The 17,643-nt window shown below is 42.2% G+C and overlaps 1 protein-coding gene across 1 annotated transcript; it reads right to left on the reverse strand.

Moving 5' to 3' along the window:
- Positions 1-2,712: 2,712 nt before the first annotated feature.
- Positions 2,713-11,974, reverse strand: LOC139374938 (fos-related antigen 2-like). Its single transcript, XM_071116195.1, has 4 exons — positions 11,316-11,974; positions 8,340-8,594; positions 7,977-8,084; positions 2,713-5,316 (listed from the first exon to the last, which is right to left on the reverse strand). Exons 1-4 carry the CDS (start codon positions 11,442-11,444, stop codon positions 4,786-4,788), a joined length of 1,023 nt encoding a protein of 340 aa, XP_070972296.1. The 5' UTR covers positions 11,445-11,974; the 3' UTR covers positions 2,713-4,785.
- Between the last annotated feature and the right edge of the window lie 5,669 nt (positions 11,975-17,643).

A 17,643-nucleotide genomic window follows, 5' to 3' on the forward strand; every position in this document is an offset into this window, starting at 1 on the left:
TTCTAAGTTATCGGTGGTGACAGTGTTTCATATCTTCAGTGCAGTGGGCAGCTGGGAGAAGGTGTTCTTATTCTCCCTCTTTACAGTGTCCCAGAACTTTGAGTTTGTGTTGCAGGAAGCACATTCCTGCTTGAAAAAGCTAGCCTTGGCTTTTCTAACTGCCTGTGTATATTGGTTTCTAGCTTCCCTGAAAAGTTGCATATCACAGGGGCTGTTCGATGCTAATGCAGAACGCCATAGGATGTTTTTGTGTTGGTTAAGGGCAGTCAGGTCTGGTTCCTGGTTCTAAATTTCTTGAATGGGGCATGCTTATTTAATATGGTGAGGAAGGCATTTAAAAAAAAATAACCAGGCATCCTCTACTGACGGGATGAGATCAATATCCTTCCAGGATACCCCGGCCAGGTCGATTAGAAAGGCCTGCTCGCTGAAGTGTTTCAGGGAGCATTTGACAGTGATGAGTGGAGGTCGTTTGACCACTGACCCATTACGGATGCAGGCAATGAGGTAGTGATCGCTGAGATCTTGGTTGAAAACAGCAGAGGTGTTATTTAGAGGGCAAGTTGGTTAGAAATATCTATGAGGGTGCCTGTGTTTACAGCTTTGGGGTGGTACCTGATAGGTTCATTGATCATTTGTGTGAGATTGAGGGCATCAAGCTTAGATTGTAGGATAGCTGGGGTGTTAAGCATGTTCCAGACTAGGTCGCCTAGCAGCACGAGCTCTGAAGATAGATGGGGGGCAATCAGTTCACATACAGTGGGGAGAACAAGTATTTGATACACTGCCGATTTTGCAGGTTTTCCTACTTACAAAGCATGTAGAGCTCTGTCATTTTTTTTATCACAGGTACACTTCAACTGTGAGAGACGGAATCTAAAACAAAAATCCAGAAAATCACAGTATGATTTTTAAGTAATTCATTTGCATTTTATTGTATGACATAAGTATTTGATACATCAGAAAAGCAGAACTTAATATTTGGTACAGAAACCTGTTTGCAATTACAGAGATCATATGTTTCCTGTAGTTCTTGACCAGGTTTGCACACACTGCAGCAGGGATTTTGGCCCACTCCTCCATACAGACCTTCTCCAGAGCCTTCAGGTTTCGGGGCTGTCGCTGGGCAATACGGACTTTCAGCTCCCTCCAAAGATTTTCTATTGGGTTCAGGTCTGGAGACTGGCTAGGCCACTCCAGGACCTTGAGATGCTTCTTACGGAGCCACTCCTTAGTTGCCCTGGCTGTGTGTTTTGGGTCATTGTCATGCTGGAAGACACAGCCACGACCCATCTTCAATGCTCTTACTGAGGGAAGGAGGTTGTTGGCCAAGATCTCGCGATACATGGCCCCATCCATCCTCCCCTCAATACGGTGCAGTCCTGTCCCCTTTGCAGAAAAGCATCCCCAAAGAATGATGTTTCCACCTCCATGCTTCACGGTTGGGATGGTGTTCTTGGGGTTGTACTCATCCTTCTTCTTCCTCCAAACACGGCGAGTGGAGTTTAGACCAAAAAGCTCTATTTGTCTCATCAGACCATCCAGATGGTCATTGGCAAACTTCAGATGGGCCTGGACATGCGCTGGCTTGAGCAGGGGGACCTTGCGTGCGCTGCAGGATTTTAATCCATGACAGCGTAGTGTGTTACTAATGGTTTTCTTTGAGACTGTGGTCCCAGCTCTCTTCAGGTAATTGACCAGGTCCTGCCGTGTAGTTCTGTGCTGATCCCTCACCTTCCTCATGATCATTGATGCCCCACGAGGTGAGATATTGCATGGAGCCCCAGACCGAGGGTGATTGACCGTCATCTTGAACTTCTTCCATTTTCTAATAATTGCGCCAACAGTTGTTGCCTTCTCACCAAGCTGCTTGCCTATTGTCCTGTAGCCCATCCCAGCCTTGTGCAGGTCTACAAAGTGAATGTCCAGAGCTTGCGGTTGAAATCCGGGGATATGTAGAGAAAAATATCTCCGGTATGTTCTGGGCTGAGTTTCATTGTACAAGACTGCCGATAGATTTGAGCTAAAGGACAGCTGATGACCACAAACCATGGTTAGCGGAATACTAACGTTAGCCAGTAAACTGGCTAGCTTCTATTGTGGATTTCAGATAAAAATATATATATTTTTAAATTGGTGAGGTGGGTTGCAGGAGAGTGTTGTTTTTGGAAAATAAAATATATAAAAGATATGCGAAGATATATGGGACAAGACGAGGACTGACTGAAACTGACTGCTTAGAACGACCTACCAAGATGTGTGCATGTGTAACACTGACTTCCACCCCACCTTGAATCCTCCTGTATTGACATTTTCACCATCTTTTATGGCAGTGTTATGTTCTGCTATTGCATGACAGGTGGTTTACTCTACTCATACTCCACTTAAGGGCTCGATTCAATCCGGATCGAGGAAGATCTGTGGTATAGCACGATTGAAATTTAAAAAGGTAGCCTAATGTCCGATTGAGCCGAGATATACAGCGTTTACCATGAATGCAGTCTCCATTAATGCGGGAACATTGTCTTTAAAATGTCCATCCTGCTATACCCTGGATCTTTTGCAATACAGATTGAATCAAGCCCTAATTTAGAGGTACGCCACATTTCAAATCAAAATGTGCCTAATGTTCAGAGATACAAAAATGACACTGCATTGCCCATAGACACTGAAGACCTAAATGATGAACAGGTCAATAGCAGCTTTCAAGAATCCCTTGTTGAAAATGCTTTTTATTATTGGATTACGAAATTAACAAACATTGCGACACATTGCTGTTTTGTTTGTTTTGATTAATTTGAAAACAATTAAAGCATTTGGAAAAATAAGAAATAGATTTCAAAAACAGAAGACATACCGCAGATGACATGTACAGTAGAATATCTAAAGTTGATGGCTTTCCTACGTGTTTTTAGGGGGTTCAAAAGACTTGAACAGACAAGAAACTGACAATTACGTTCTTTTTTTTCTTGGTCTGCAATTTATCCCAATGCATGATAGGAGTTGTCCAAATGCCATCATGTGATACTATGACCATCCAAACAAAGATCAATAAGTGATGTGACTAGTCCACAACAGCAGCAATGCTTTTTACGTCTTATTTGCTGCATCCAGCACAACAAATGTTTCAGTCCGTCTTCTGTCCTGTGATCACCACAATGGTCATTACCCCACTGGCCATGTAAAGAATGTTTGAAGTAAACAGTACATCTGAAATATTGCAATTCTATCCATTTCAGTGCTTGGTATCCTTAACCCGCTGTCCCATAAAACACAAACGAGTGTTCTTTCACCATTATCCTCAAGACATTCCTCTTCCACCTCAGGCCAGCTGTAAAGAAAATCTCATTTGTCCCATCAGTCAAAAGGAATTGGAAAGTGCATGGTTTTTGCTATGGGTCTGAAATGGCCACAATGGCCAGTGAACAGGTTACAATGTGCTTGTTGATATATAGGGTCACCTGCACACATATTGGTGTTGCCCCTTAAGAACATTAATGATGAAATTATAAAATTATGTAGCCAGTGTTACTATTACCATGTTTTCACACCACAGTAGCATCTGAAAAGTTCAACCAGACCACTCCTTTAGTACAGATGTCTTTTCTTGGTTTCGAAACCTACCCTATTGCAAGGGAATATTGAGATCACTGGGCAATATCCAATCCCCTTTTTCTGACAAAGCCAGAGTTTGTTACAGGCGAGAGGAAAAAAAGAATGCTGATACAAAACAAATGGCTAACTTTCAATCAAGCTCTAGAGTGTCTGGTTGAACTTGCCATCAGTAGTGGGGGTATAAGGAGTTGCTCACAATAACCTCATTGGTCAAACTGTCTTGGTGAATGACATTTTAGAAGTAGAAGGGAACACGGTTTCAATTTCTCCTCAGATATCACTCCAGCATTTAAACCCCAATGCCTCCCATGCTGCTCCTTAAAATAAATTGTATTCAGCCACCACACAGAAGAGAAATCCCTCACATCAATGTAAATCGCACAAACTTGTAATAAATGCATAATATAGTTCAGGTACGTTACTGAGGAAAACATCAATACGATGGCCATCGATATTGATATCGATCAATGTTAGGAGTAGACTGGTGACAAACAAGGCATTGAGTAAAAATTGGCTCTTTTCCTATGAGACACTGCGGCTTTACAGCTCACCCAGTGAACCATTTTTGCTGTTCTACAGGCAGATCAGAAGACATCAGAACGCAAGGACACATTTAGAAAATATTAGCACACGCCATAAATACAAGTAGATATAGAAATAGTCAGATGTTTATGAACACTGTCTTTTGAAATCTCTCCATTGTCTCTGTATCCCTCCTTCAAACAGGAGGGATGTCAAGGAAATGATTTGTCTCATTTAGTGATTTATTGATACATTGATCGTAGGAGAGTGCAACTGTCACCAGATGGCTTTACTTAATGTTGATCTAAAAATATGTCTTGCTTTCCACTGTTTTCGCCTCATATGAATGGCTTTGTGGCATTTCTCACCTCCATGTCATCTGTTTATTGCTCAACAAGCAAATTGAGGTGCTGGAGTTGAAATGAAGGGATGACACTGGCTGGTACAGGTGCACACATTTGGGTATACATTTTATTTGATTTAAATCACACTGACGCGTATGAGAAAAACAAACGGCTTAGCCCTTGAGGGTTCCTGGTGGCAAGAACACGGCTCACGGTTGGCTTGGTCCAGGTATGAGTGTGCTTTGTCTGCCAAGAAGGGGGCGCTGCTCACCCTCCCCCACAAACTCACCATAACTGTCCCTGCTCAGAGGGCCAGGAGGGTGGGCGAGTTGAGGGAGTCCGAAGACTGATCCCCGCTGCTGCTGCGCAGGTGAGCCTTCGAGCAGGACTCAGAGGATGGCGAGGGGCTCTCGGGCTCCAGCATGCTGGGGTAGGTGAATATGAGGCTGGGGGCGCTGGGTGTGGATGCTGGGGTGGAGGCTGCCACCACCGGGGTGTTGAGGCTGTCACTATCGCAGAAGATCCCACTACCTCCCCCAAGACAGATAGGCTTAATGACAGAGCGCTGGGACTTGCCTTCCACGTCGTCTTCTTGAGGTTCTTGCTTCACCACAACGGGGTTGATGGGGCCTCGGGGACCCAGACTGTTGCGCATGGTCAGAGGGAGAGGGGCACACTGCTGCTGGTGGTGGCCCCTCTGTTGGCGATCGTTGGGGGGCAGCTTGCACATGGGGTTGTGGGCCACCAGCATGAACTCCAACTTGTCCTTCTCCTTCTGCAGTGTCTCTATCTCTTTCTGTAGATCAGACTTCTCTTCCTCCAGTTCCTCAGTCTCCTGTAAACCACAGCAACAAAAAACAGCTGATAAGGACACTTTTTTATCTTCAGTATCTGAAGGGTTCATATTCAGCTCAATTACAATTCTGGTGTATGGATTAGACAGCAAAGCCCCAACCACTGTTTAAGGTTCACATTGGTAAGTTTCTACATCACCTAATGCTACCACAAGAGGTCGCCATTTCCCCAAAAGAACCCAAAGCACATTGTACAGTGCCTTCAGAAAGTATTCATAACCCTTTACTTACTCCACATTCTGTTTTACAGTCTGAATTAAAAATGGATTAGATGCAATACCCCATAATGACAAAGTGAAAATATGCTTTAGAATTTTTAGCACATTTATTGAAAATGAAATACAGAAATCTCATTTACATAGGTATTCACACCCCTGAGTAAATACTTACAGCGGTGAGTCTTTATGGGCAATTTCAGAGCTTTCCACACCTTGATTGTGCACCATTTTCCCATTATTCTTTTCAAATGTATCATTGCTAGACAACCATGTTCAGGTCTTGCCATAGATTTAAGTAGATTTAAGTCAAAACTCAGACACAGGAACATTCACTGTCTTCTTGATAAGCAACTCCCGTGTAGATTTAGCCTTGTGTTTTAGGCTATTGTCCTGCTGTAAGGTGAAGTCGTCTCCCAGTGTCTGGTGGAAAGCAGACTGAACCAGATTTTCCTCTAGGATTTTGCCTGTGCTTAGTTCCATTATGTACATTTTTAATCCTGAAACTCAGTCCTTAACGATTAAAAGCATACCCATAACATGACGCAACCACCACTATGCGTGAAAATATTGAGTGATACTCAGTAATGTGTTGGATTTGCATCAAACATAACACGTATTCAGAACAAAAAGTGAATTGCTTTGCCATATTTTTTTTTGCCTATTTTTTTTCTTTAGTGCCTTGTTGCAAACAGGATACATGTTTTAGAATATTTTTATTCTGTACAGGCTTCCTTCTTTTCACACTGTCAATTAGGTTAGTATTGTGGAGTAACTACAATGTTGTTGATCAATCCTCAGTTTTTTCCTATCATAGCCATTCAACTCAGTATCTGGCCTCATGGTGAAATTACTGAACGGTTTACTTCCTCTCCGGCAACTGAGTTAGGAAGGACGGCTGTATCTTTGTAATCACATGGTGAATTGATACACCATCCAAAGTGTAATTAATAACTTCATCATGCTCAAAGGGATATTCAATGTCTGCCTTTATTTATTTTGAACCATCTACCGATAGGTGCCCTTTGTGAGGCATTGAAAAACCTCCCTGGTCTTTGAGGTTGAATCTGTGTTTGAAATTCACTGATCAACTGAGGGACCTTATATATGTTCATTTGGGTACAGAGATAGAGGTCATTCAAAAATCATGTTAACACTATTGTATTATTGTGAGTCCATGACACTTACACATTCTTACTCCTGAACTTATTTACATAATTCCACTGACATTATGGGGTATTGTGTGTACTGAAGGCCAGTGACAAAAACAATCTCAGTTTAATCCATTTTAAATTCAGGCTGTAAGACAACATTTGGAAAAAGTCTAGGGGTATGAATACTTTCTGAAGGTACTATAAGTTTGCTAAGGAAAAGAGTTGAGATACAGCAAAAGGGCAATCAATACACATCTTGGTGGTGTGACCGTTATCCTGATACTAAAAGTAATTCCTATTACAACTTTGTCCCCCCCCAAAAAAACACATTTATGTTTAAGGTTGTTGTTCTCAGATGGAGCTACGTGATGTAACACGCAAAACACAGCGCGTTTCCTCTAGCGTAATGTGTCATTAATGTGTCACGGACCCAGCAGACAAAGACAGACCCTTTGAAGCCTGTAGTCACCAGATCGGGAGGGCAGAAAACAGATAAGTCACAGGCCTGTCTGAAAACTTTGTTTCCTACTTTCTCATATCTTTGTGTTGGAGACAAACTAGCAGACCCCCCCACCCAAAAAAAATAGGAGCAATAGAACAAGATAGATAAGTTTGCTGACATAGCTGGAATATGACACTTCCTTATTTGGTAATTCAACTAAGAGTTGTGTGTGGTGGAGGGAAGGCGTTTTTGCTGGAAGCAGTTGGAGGGTGTAGCCATGGATTCGTCAAAATTGCATGGGATAGTAAGAGATGAAACTCCCACTTTATAAAACATCTCCCATTCATAATGACAGCTGCCTGCAGCACATTCCTTTCCTGTTTCTTTTGTAATTGAGCTAATAAGTCTAATTGGTGCGGTCTGCTTAGCTAGGAGGGTTAGGGCCCAGCCCTGTCCATGTCTACAGCTGTCTGCACCCAGACAAAAACCCTTACATCCACTGTCAGCACGACTTAGTGCTAATAGCTAAAGTCCTCCGAGAGACCTAGACAAACCAGTGTCGCTAGGTTCTGGTATGAGGTCGACGCATAAATACGTGCAACACTGTTTGAGAAGTGTTAGTGAACTGAGCTGAACATGAAACTGTTCTGCACAAGGGAATATGTTTTTCCCCCTTTGGTGCCTCGTTTGTACTGCAAGTGCACAACATATGAAGAATTGTAGCAACTAAGTTAACAAATAGAGAGTCTCTGGAATTTAAACTGACAGGGGCGTATGTATGTGCGTGTGTGTACGCGTAGGAGAGTGTGTTGTGCAGTTGTCTAACTAACCCCTTGGAGCATCTCGGTGAGCTCTCGTCTGCGATTGCGGCACTTGGCGGCTGCCAATTTGTTCCTCTCGCGCCTCACCCTCCTCTTCTCCTCTTCCTCAGGGGTAAGCTGAGGGCAAAAAGAACACTTTGTGAGTTGTCATTAACACTTAAGCTGAACAGAACAAACAAGTAGAGAAGCTTTGGGTTTACAACTATAAGCCATCATCTTCAAAATCGCCAAATTCCTCACATCTTGGTACTTTGAAAGTAGAACTCTGTTTTACAATATTAGAAGATATTTTAAAATGTTGCTTGCCGCCACAAGATGCTCTCCACACATGTAACTTTTGAACACAAGCATCTGTACACTTGTGGTCCTCACCTGCTCATCTCTCCTTCGTCGTACGCGGGTGTCCCCGACAGAGCGTATGACACCCGGGCGGGCGAGGGCAGTGTGACCCAGGAGCCCGGGGCTGTTGGAGAGGTGGTGGCTGTAGGGGTGGGAGCGTGAGTAAGGGTTGGACATGGAGGTGATCACTGTGGGCTGCACCATCCACTGCAGGTCCTGGCTGGTCGTTATGGCGTTTATCGTGGGGATGAAGGCACTGCTAGAGCCAGGCATGTCGGCCCGGTATTTCTAGATACAGGTAAGGTAGCAAAGGAGGGAGGTTGGGAGATGGAGAAAGAGGGCAGATCAGGAGAGAAATGGTGAGTGGATGATTAAGATGACAATTGATCCTATGCTTACTATTGCAACCTCTGACATTTTCCCGGGAAGCCCAATTCAACCACTGCCAAAATCAAACTGTTTCTAATACAGACCGTTTAATTTCAGACTTCCCCTTGCTAATCAGGAAACTCTTGGGTATGTGGTGGACTGCTATAACAATTGCTTCATGTGAAGCTGGTAAAATTATTTGTAGTGTAGCTAGCCACTGAATGGCTCTGAATTCCCTGCCAGCATGCAATTGGAGCCAACTAGTGCTCTCAAATCATATCCTCATGTCGACAGCAGATGGGAGTTATATTTCATAACATTGCTAACTTAGCTAGCTAACATACACCTTAAGAAAACAATATATATTAAGTGGCTGGCTAGCTAACTAGCATTAGCAACATTTGGAGGTCAATGAGACTGCGTGCTAGCTAACCAGCTGGGCTAGCAAATAATGTAACAAAAGTATAATTTCAGATTTTAAAAATACTCCATGAACTGGCTCTGAATTTCAGGAATCACAGGTGCTCCTCCTGCAGCACTGTTAAATTATTCAGCCATTTAAACACTTACAAAAAAAAAAATAATAATGTTTATCAACATAGCCTTCACAGGCTTTCATACCATTTAAAAGTGAGCTTGTCCTTGTCCAGGTGGTGGACTTGACTGTCCATTGGTTGCCCAAAATTCTGGGGGAGGGCCTAGCAAGTAAGTTGTGTGTCAACTCTAGGGGAAGACCCATCATTGTATTGGAGTAACATACCAACATGGTGACTATTTCACAGATCTCAATTTCCATTCATTTTTTTCCCCCACTTGTTACAGCAGAAGAGAACACCACTTGACATGTAGGCTATTTGACTCTGCTATCAATTTCCAAGCCCTGTAGCTTAACCACCTTGAACACACACAGGTCACCCACTCTTAATCATACTCACAAATCCTCTACATTGAAGCCTACTGTAGTAGTGAATCACTGACTCCACACACAAACACTGTCTAGATTTGCCTGTTTAACCCCCAGAGTGGCAGTCAGTGACACATTCAGTGAATCATGGCGGGAAAGCCCGTGGTGCTGCTACTGCCTCCATCTTACTATGGCTATAGGAGACAAGGGCTTAGTTGCGTCAATCAGCAAGTCATCTGGTGAGCAACATGGTATGGAATTGTACATCTCTGGAAAAAAATACAATCCATGGAGAAAGGACAAAGGTGTGATGACTAGTTTATTCCCGTCAGAAAATGTGATAGTTGTTTTGCATTGGCACTGATATCACTGGATAGGCCCATCTCTTTCCATATACAAGTGTAACCTATCTAATAAAATAGATTAGATAAGACATCAAGGTTACTTGGGTATCTGAAGACTATAACGCTCATAAGACAGTGACACATTTGACCAACATTGTGAGTTGCAGCACAGAAGTGACCATCTATGAGGCAAAATATAGTAGAGGCCTACTAAATAAAGCATACTGTTAAGCCCTCATGAGGCACCTTTATGGTGATAGAGTTAAAGGCAAGGATATGACACCAGTGAGCGTGTCCATTGTACAGACAATGAAAGCTCTTACAATGTTCGATGATTAATTCATCCATTATGTTGTGATGAGTCATGTTGGGGATATGTAACGCATGTGCGTAAAACGGTCAGTTCCAGTAAGGCAGAAGCGGTATTATATTAGGCTAGAGAGAAAAAAAACAGGTCCCCCACCAATACATTCCAGAAGTGAGGCAACAGTGAAAATTCCATTGCATTCATAAATCCCAGGGGCAGATAACGAACCAGAAGGTAAAGCTATAAATTGAGTAATCTAATGGTTGATTACAATAAATTGAGGTGCCTGTTGCCACACGGAGAGGTCATACATTTCTGGTATATGAAAATATGTCAAGGAAGGCGATTCTAAAATCAAGTTTGCACAGACAATAGGTGAATCGAACGTGGGTAAACTAATTAAAATGCATGAAAAGCACCATTGTTTGGAAACATTTCAGGTGCGGGGTCCAAATAAAACAGCCAACACGTTTCATGGCACCGAGATTTGTCTCCAATAAGCTATCATGTCAGTCCTAGTGCCCTGGAAAACTTTCCCCGCTTTTCCGGATTCTGGTCCTCAATAACATACTGGGACTTGACCACTGCTGTAAGAGAGAAAAAAAAAAAACTTTAACAGAATACTTGTCCTCCGCCCCCAGAAATCTAAAAGGATTCCAGGAACTTTTGCCTGCACAATACTAAACCCTTCCAGGGTAGAGAAAGCACCAACGGCAATGCTTGACTATCTCGAAGCTGATGTAACCCATACGGTCATTTGATGTATAGGCTCATTTCAAAAGATCAACTTAAACTATGACCAGTCCAGCTATTGTGCTTCCGCACGTCAACTGGTTCCATTTGGCAGAAGCAGACACCGTCATCATGACAAAATCCCCAAATTGGCACCCGTCTTCAGCGTGATAGCCTTGACAATACTGTAGCTACGCATCAAGTTAGGCTACCAATCGAAGAGTGTGTCAGTGGGTAGAAACTCAGACAACTGCAGTGACATTTAGATACAATGAAACTCAAATTAAGCTAATGATAGTTGTGAATATCAATATTTTCATTTGAGAGAAGAGAAAATACATAGTGTTGGTTACCTGGTAGCTTGAGGTAGAGATTGGACTGCCGATCGTGCTGCTGCCGCTCGTGAATGACTCTGGCCGGGCCGGAGAAGTGCTGCTGCCGCGGGACGAGGTGTCGTAGTTCACGGAGTAGTCCTGGTACATGATCCAGGAAAGAGGACGATTTCAGTAGATGATATGAGCTCCGACGCTCTCAAAAAAAACGAACAGTTGACTTGAACCGTCTTTAAAACACTGAGAACCCTCACAAAATTGTCAAAATAGCCTGGCTATTAGTGCAATAAATCCAGTCTCTTCGAAATGAAATAACTTAAGGTAATTACCAAGAAGTAAAGCCGATTTTGTTTTTGTTTTTGTCCACTCCAAAATAATTATCCTTGAGAATAACTTCAGCTATTGTTTTTTCCTCCACTGCTAGCCTATTCGGGTGTGCTACAAGAGCCAACTTCAAGAAAAAAAAGTCAGCAGGACACCTACTTTCGCTGTCAAAACAGAGTTGACGGAGAATAGACCCGTTTTGCGTGTGAGTCACAGACAGAAGCTTTGTTTGCTTTCCACCTCAACCTACGCTATAGAATCCCTTCCCCAAGACACATTTATTTCAGCTATCCCTTGGAACAGTTCTGTATTTCTTTCTATATACCTTCACCGAACTTCCTAAGATGACTCACTCTAATGGCAATATGAACAAATGCAACCGCTTATCAACGCTAACGGCTCCCACGTCACAGTCCCTGGGCGTAGACACTTCACTTGGGAAGGGGTTATCACAGCTAAGATTGTCAAAATCAGCACACAGTATCGTAAATCAGTTTTATTGTTTATACATGACATAGTTAAAGGGGATTTATTATGTTTATGCTAAATGTTTATGCACATGTATATAAAATCCGTTGGAGGTGAGATACACCGTTTGTCTGATTTGGTACGGTCCATTGACGCATGTTTCCTGAAATGGGCAGTTGCGTCAGAGGACACGAGTGTGGGTTTCCTTGGTAAAGACACGTCAGAGACTGGAAGGGATTACCTCCCCTCCCTCAACGCACTTTCTCATCTCTTGCACTAGGGAAAGGGTCTCTGGGCCGCACAGAGCAGGTCTATGCAGTTAATCACCGCATGTTATATCTTGCAGTCCTTGTGGATTTTCATTTCATAACTATTCAAAGTGTTTGAAGCTTTTGATTTTTACCAAAGAGAGAGAAAGAGAGAGGGAGAACGCAATCGAGAGAGATGATATCCCTTTTAAAAAAAAATCGCAGCTTCAGTATGTCAATTCCTGCCCTTATGTGTAGCCCAAGTAACAGATAGATGTCGCTAGGCCAACAGTAACGGGAAATAATAAAGGAAACGCTACCACTTTCTCGACATTCTTTCCCCCGTCTCGAGTCCTCATAGCACATCGAACTATTTGGACCAGTGACATTTCAGAAAATGCATCTTGCAAAGGCATATTGCTTATGTGGTTCATGCAGGATATATTGTTATATATTGTATATATAGTTATTTTGCTGTAAGGACATCTGGAAACAAAACACAACACAAAAAAATGCTATGGAATTATCATAGAGTGCAGCTGTGGATAATGTGTTACACAAAAATGTGTTTCATAGCTACAGCAAAGGATGCGACATGAAATGTGGGGTAATTCAGACGCAGTTCCAGGAGGGCATAGAGCCCAGAATACGCCACGTAGAAGAGGCCTACTAAATGCCAAATTAACTGCAATCCAATGTTATATGGTTCCTATGTTAATCGTTAAAACCACAACTACAAATAACACCACTAAAATAGTGTTTGTTACATGCATCCTTGCCAAGAAAGCGTGTTTAAGAGAGATGCCTACACTCAACAAACTACCGTTAAATTAGGTCTACACTTGTTTAGGAAACGTTCAAAACGAAAGACCAATGACACAAAAGGAACAACAAAATATTGGGAGTTACCTCAAATGACCTTTGAATTAATTGAGTCGCCCTTGACCTATAGCCATAATCTGTTCAAGACAGTTTCCAGAGTGGTCCAATATGAAAAGCCAGGCTAACGGGAAATAGTTGAAAGGTAAAAGCTACAATGAGACCAAAGGTGATATAAAAACTTAAATGTGGGCTTGGGGTAGTGCCAGATAGAACCTAGGCTATTGATCATTGCGCCCCATCGTCCACATTTGGTAGCCTATGGATCAGGTGTGCAAACAGACTTTGGGGTTTACTCCCTCTCAACATAAACAATGTGTTATATAATCCATAACATGAATTATAGTGTGTGATGTGCAAGTTTCAGCATAGGAAATGAAATAACACATTTTCAATCTATTGCATCAGATTCTTATGACTAATTTAGTCTGCAAACTGACCTACATGGCAATGATGTTTAGAACAATAAAGCGCATTGGCCCTTTCCTGATTTTGAGTCTTTCTGCTGCAGAGTTCCAGTCAGGCATGTGAGGGGGTCATCTATATTCATCACCAACAATGTGAGGAATGCTTGGTATGAGAATGGCAAATTGCAGGAATCAAAAGCAGGTACAGTGGGGCAAAAAAGTATTTAGTCAGCCACCAATTGTGCAAGTTCTCTGACTTAAAAAGATGAGAGAGGCCTGTAATTTTCATCATTCATTTTGTCTGTCAACTATGACAGACAAAATGAAAAAAAGAACAAGGTCTGTCATAGTTGACAGACAAAATGAAAAAAAGAAATCCAGAAAATCACATTGTAGGATTTTTAATGAATTTATTTGCAAATTATGGTGGAAAATAAGTATTTGGTCACCTACAAACAAGCAAGATTTCTGGCTCTCACAAACCTGTAACAACTTCTTTAAGAGGCTCCTCTGTCCTCCACTCGTTACCTGTATTAATGGATGGCACCTGTTTGAACTTGTTATCAGTATAAAAGACACCTGTCCACAACCTTAAACAGTCACACTCCAAACTCCACTATGGCCAAGACAAAAGAGCTGTCAAAGGACACCTTGTAAGACATACAAGACCACTGATAATCTCCCTCGATCTGGGGCTCCACGCAAGACCCCCCCCCCCCCCCCATGGGGTCAAAATGATCACAAGAACAGTGAGCAAAAATCCCAGAACCACACGGGGGGACCTAGTGAATGATCTGCAGAGAGCTGGGACCAAAGTAACAAAGCCTACCATCAGTAACACACTACGCCGCCAGGGACTCAAATCCTGCAGTGCCAGACGTGTCCCCCTGCTTAAGCCAGTACATGTCCAGGCCCGTCTGAAGTTTGCTAGAGAGCATTTGGATGATCCAGAAGAAGATTGGGAGAATGTCATATGGTCAGATGAAACCAAAATAGAACATTTTGGTAAAAACTCAACTCGTCATGTTTGGAGGACAAATAATGCTGAGTTGCATCCAAAGAACACCATACCTACTGTGAAGCATGGGGGTGGAAACATCATGCTTTGGGGCTGTTTTTCTGCAAAGGGACCAGGACGACTGATCCGTGTAAAGGAAAGAATGAATGGGGCCATGTATCTTGAGATTTTGAGTGAAAACCTCCTTCCATCAGCAAGAGCATTGAAGATGAAACGTGGCTGGGTCTTTCAGCATGACAATGATCCCAAACACACCGCCCGGGCAACGAAGGAGTGGCTTCGTAAGAAGCATTTCAAGTTCCTGGAGTGGCCTAGCCAGTATCCAGATCTCAACCCCATAGAAAATCTTTGGAGGGAGTTGAAAGTCCGTGTTGCCCAGCAACAGCCCCAAAACATCACTGCTCTAGAGGAGATCTGCATGGAGGAATGGGCCAAAATACCAGCAACAGTGTGTGAAAACCTTGTGAAGACTTACAGAAAACGTTTGACCTCTGTCATTGCCAACAAAGGGTATATAACAAAGTATTGAGATATTATTGACCAAATACTTATTTTCCACCATAATTTGCAAATAAATTTATTAAAAATCCTACAATGTGATTTTCTGGATTTTTTTTCCTCATTTTGTCCGTCATAGTTGAATTGGACCTATGATGAAAATTACAGGCCTCTCTTATCTTTTTAAGTGGGAGAACTTGCACAATTGATGGCTGACTAAATACTTTTTTGCCCCACTGTATTTGGATCATCCACAAAAATACACATTTCATGGAAATTGGTGCGATTATGGTTGTTAATACAGTTGAAGTCGAAAGTTTACATACACCTTAGCCAAATATATTTAAACTCAGTCTTTCAAAATTTCTGACATTTAATCCTAGTAAAAATTCAATTTTAGGTCAGTTAGGATCACCAGTTGATTTTAAGCATGTGAAATGTCAGAATAATAGTAGAGAGAATGATTTATTTCAGCTTTTATTTCTTTCATCACTTTCCCAGTGGGTCAGAAGTTTACATACACTCAATTAGTATTTTGTAGCATTTCCTTTAAATTGTTTAAATTTGGGTCAAACATTTTGGGTAGCCTTCCACAAGCTTCCCACAATAAGTTGGGTGAATTTTGGCCCATTCCTCCTGACAGAGCTGGTGTAACTGAGTCAGGTTTGTAGGCCTCCTTGCCGCACACACTTTTTCAGTTCTGCCCAAAAATGTTCTACAGGATTGAGGTCAGGGCCTTCTGATGGCCACTCCAATACGTTGACTTTGTTGTCCTTTAGCCATTTTCCACAACTTTGGAAGTATGCTTTGGGTCATTGTCAATTTGGAAGACCCATTTGTGACCGAGCTTTAACTTCCTGACTGATGTCTTGAGATGTTGCTTCAATATATCCACATAATTTTCCTACCTCATGAAGCCATCTATTTAGTGAAGTGCACCAGTCCCTCCTGCAGCAAAGCACCCCCACAACATGATGCTGCCACCCCCGTGCTTCACGGTTGGGATGGTGTTCTTCAGCTTGCAAGCATCCCCCTTTTTCCTCCAAACATAACAATTGTCATTATGGCCAAACAGTTCTATTTTTGTTTCATCAGACCAGAGGACATTTCTCCAAAAAGTCCGATCTTTGTCCCTATGTGCAGTTGCAAACCGTAGTCAGGCTTTTTTATGGCGGTTTTGGATTAGTGGCTTCTTCCTTGCTGAGCGGCCTTTCAGGTTATGTCAAAATTGGACTCATTTTACTGTGGATAGGATATAGATACTTTTGTACCCGTTTCCTCCAGCATCTTCACAAGGTCCTTTGCTGTTGTTCTGGGATTGATGTGCACTTTTCGCACCAAAGTACGTTCATTTCTAGGAGACAGTATGTGTCTCCTTCCTGAGCGGTATTGACGGCTGTGTGGTCCCATGGTGTTTATACTTTACACTATTGTTTATACTATTGTTTGTACAGATGAACGTGGTACCTTCAGATGTTTGGAAATTGCTCCCAAGGATGAACCAGACATGTGGAGGTCTACAAAAACATTTTTGAGGTCTTGGCTGATATCTTTTGATTTCCGCATGATGTCAAGCGAAGGGGCACTGAGTTTGAAGGTAGGCCTTGAAATAATTCCACAGGTAGACCTCCAATTGAATCAAATGATGTCAATTAGCCTATCAGAAGCTTCCAAAGCCATGCCATACATTTCTGGAATTGTAACGATTCTCGTCCTCCTCTTCTGAGGAGGAGTAAGAAGATGGATCGGAGGACCAATGCGCAGCGTGGTATGTGTTCATGACGATATTTATTCAACTCAGAACACTAAAACAAAAATAACAACGAGAATGATACAAAACAGTCCTGTCTGGTGACACACACAAAGACAGAAAATAAACACCCACGAAACACTGGTGGAAAAAGGCTACCTAAGTATGATTCTCAATCAGAGACAACTAACGACACCTGCCTCTGAGAACCATCCAAAGCCAAACTCAAAACACAACATAGAAAACGGAACATAGACAACCCACCCAACTCACGCCCAGACCATACTAAAACAAAGACAAATCAAAGGAACTAAGGTCAGAACGTGACAGGAATTTTCCAAGCAGTTTAACCTCTTGGATTTAGGGGGCGCTATTTTAATTTTTGGATGAAAAACGTTCCCGTTTTAAACAAGATATTTTGAAAACCTTGCGTAAAATACTGAGGTAGCCATTTTTCCAATCGCTTCTTATGAGAAATATATATGTTAAAAACACCTTGAGGATGGATCCTAAACAACGTTTGACGTGTTTTTGTCGATATTATGGAGCAAATTTTGAAAAAAGTTTAGCGTTATAGTTGTAGCATTTTCCGGTCGATTTCTCAGCCATGCATGATGAAGAAACAGGAGCTATTTCGCCTACAAAAATAATCTTTTTGGAAAAAAGGAACATTTGCTATCTAACTGGGAGTCTCCTGAGTGAAAACATCCAAAGTTCTTCAAAGGTAAATTATTTAATTTGATTGCTTTTCTTATTT

This window comes from Oncorhynchus clarkii, chromosome 19 (assembly GCF_045791955.1).
Source record: "Oncorhynchus clarkii lewisi isolate Uvic-CL-2024 chromosome 19, UVic_Ocla_1.0, whole genome shotgun sequence".
NCBI lineage: Eukaryota > Metazoa > Chordata > Actinopteri > Salmoniformes > Salmonidae > Oncorhynchus > Oncorhynchus clarkii.

Coding starts and splice junctions, on each gene's coding strand:
- LOC139374938 (XM_071116195.1), bottom strand. CDS start 11,444: ATGTACCAGGACTACTCCGTGAACTACGACACCTCGTCCCGCGGCAGC. Junction 8,595..11,315: donor TCTCTACCTCAAGCTACCAG/GTAACCAACACT, acceptor ACCTGTATCTAG/AAATACCGGGCCGACATGCC. Junction 8,085..8,339: donor GACGAAGGAGAGATGAGCAG/GTGAGGACCACA, acceptor TTTTGCCCTCAG/CTTACCCCTGAGGAAGAGGA.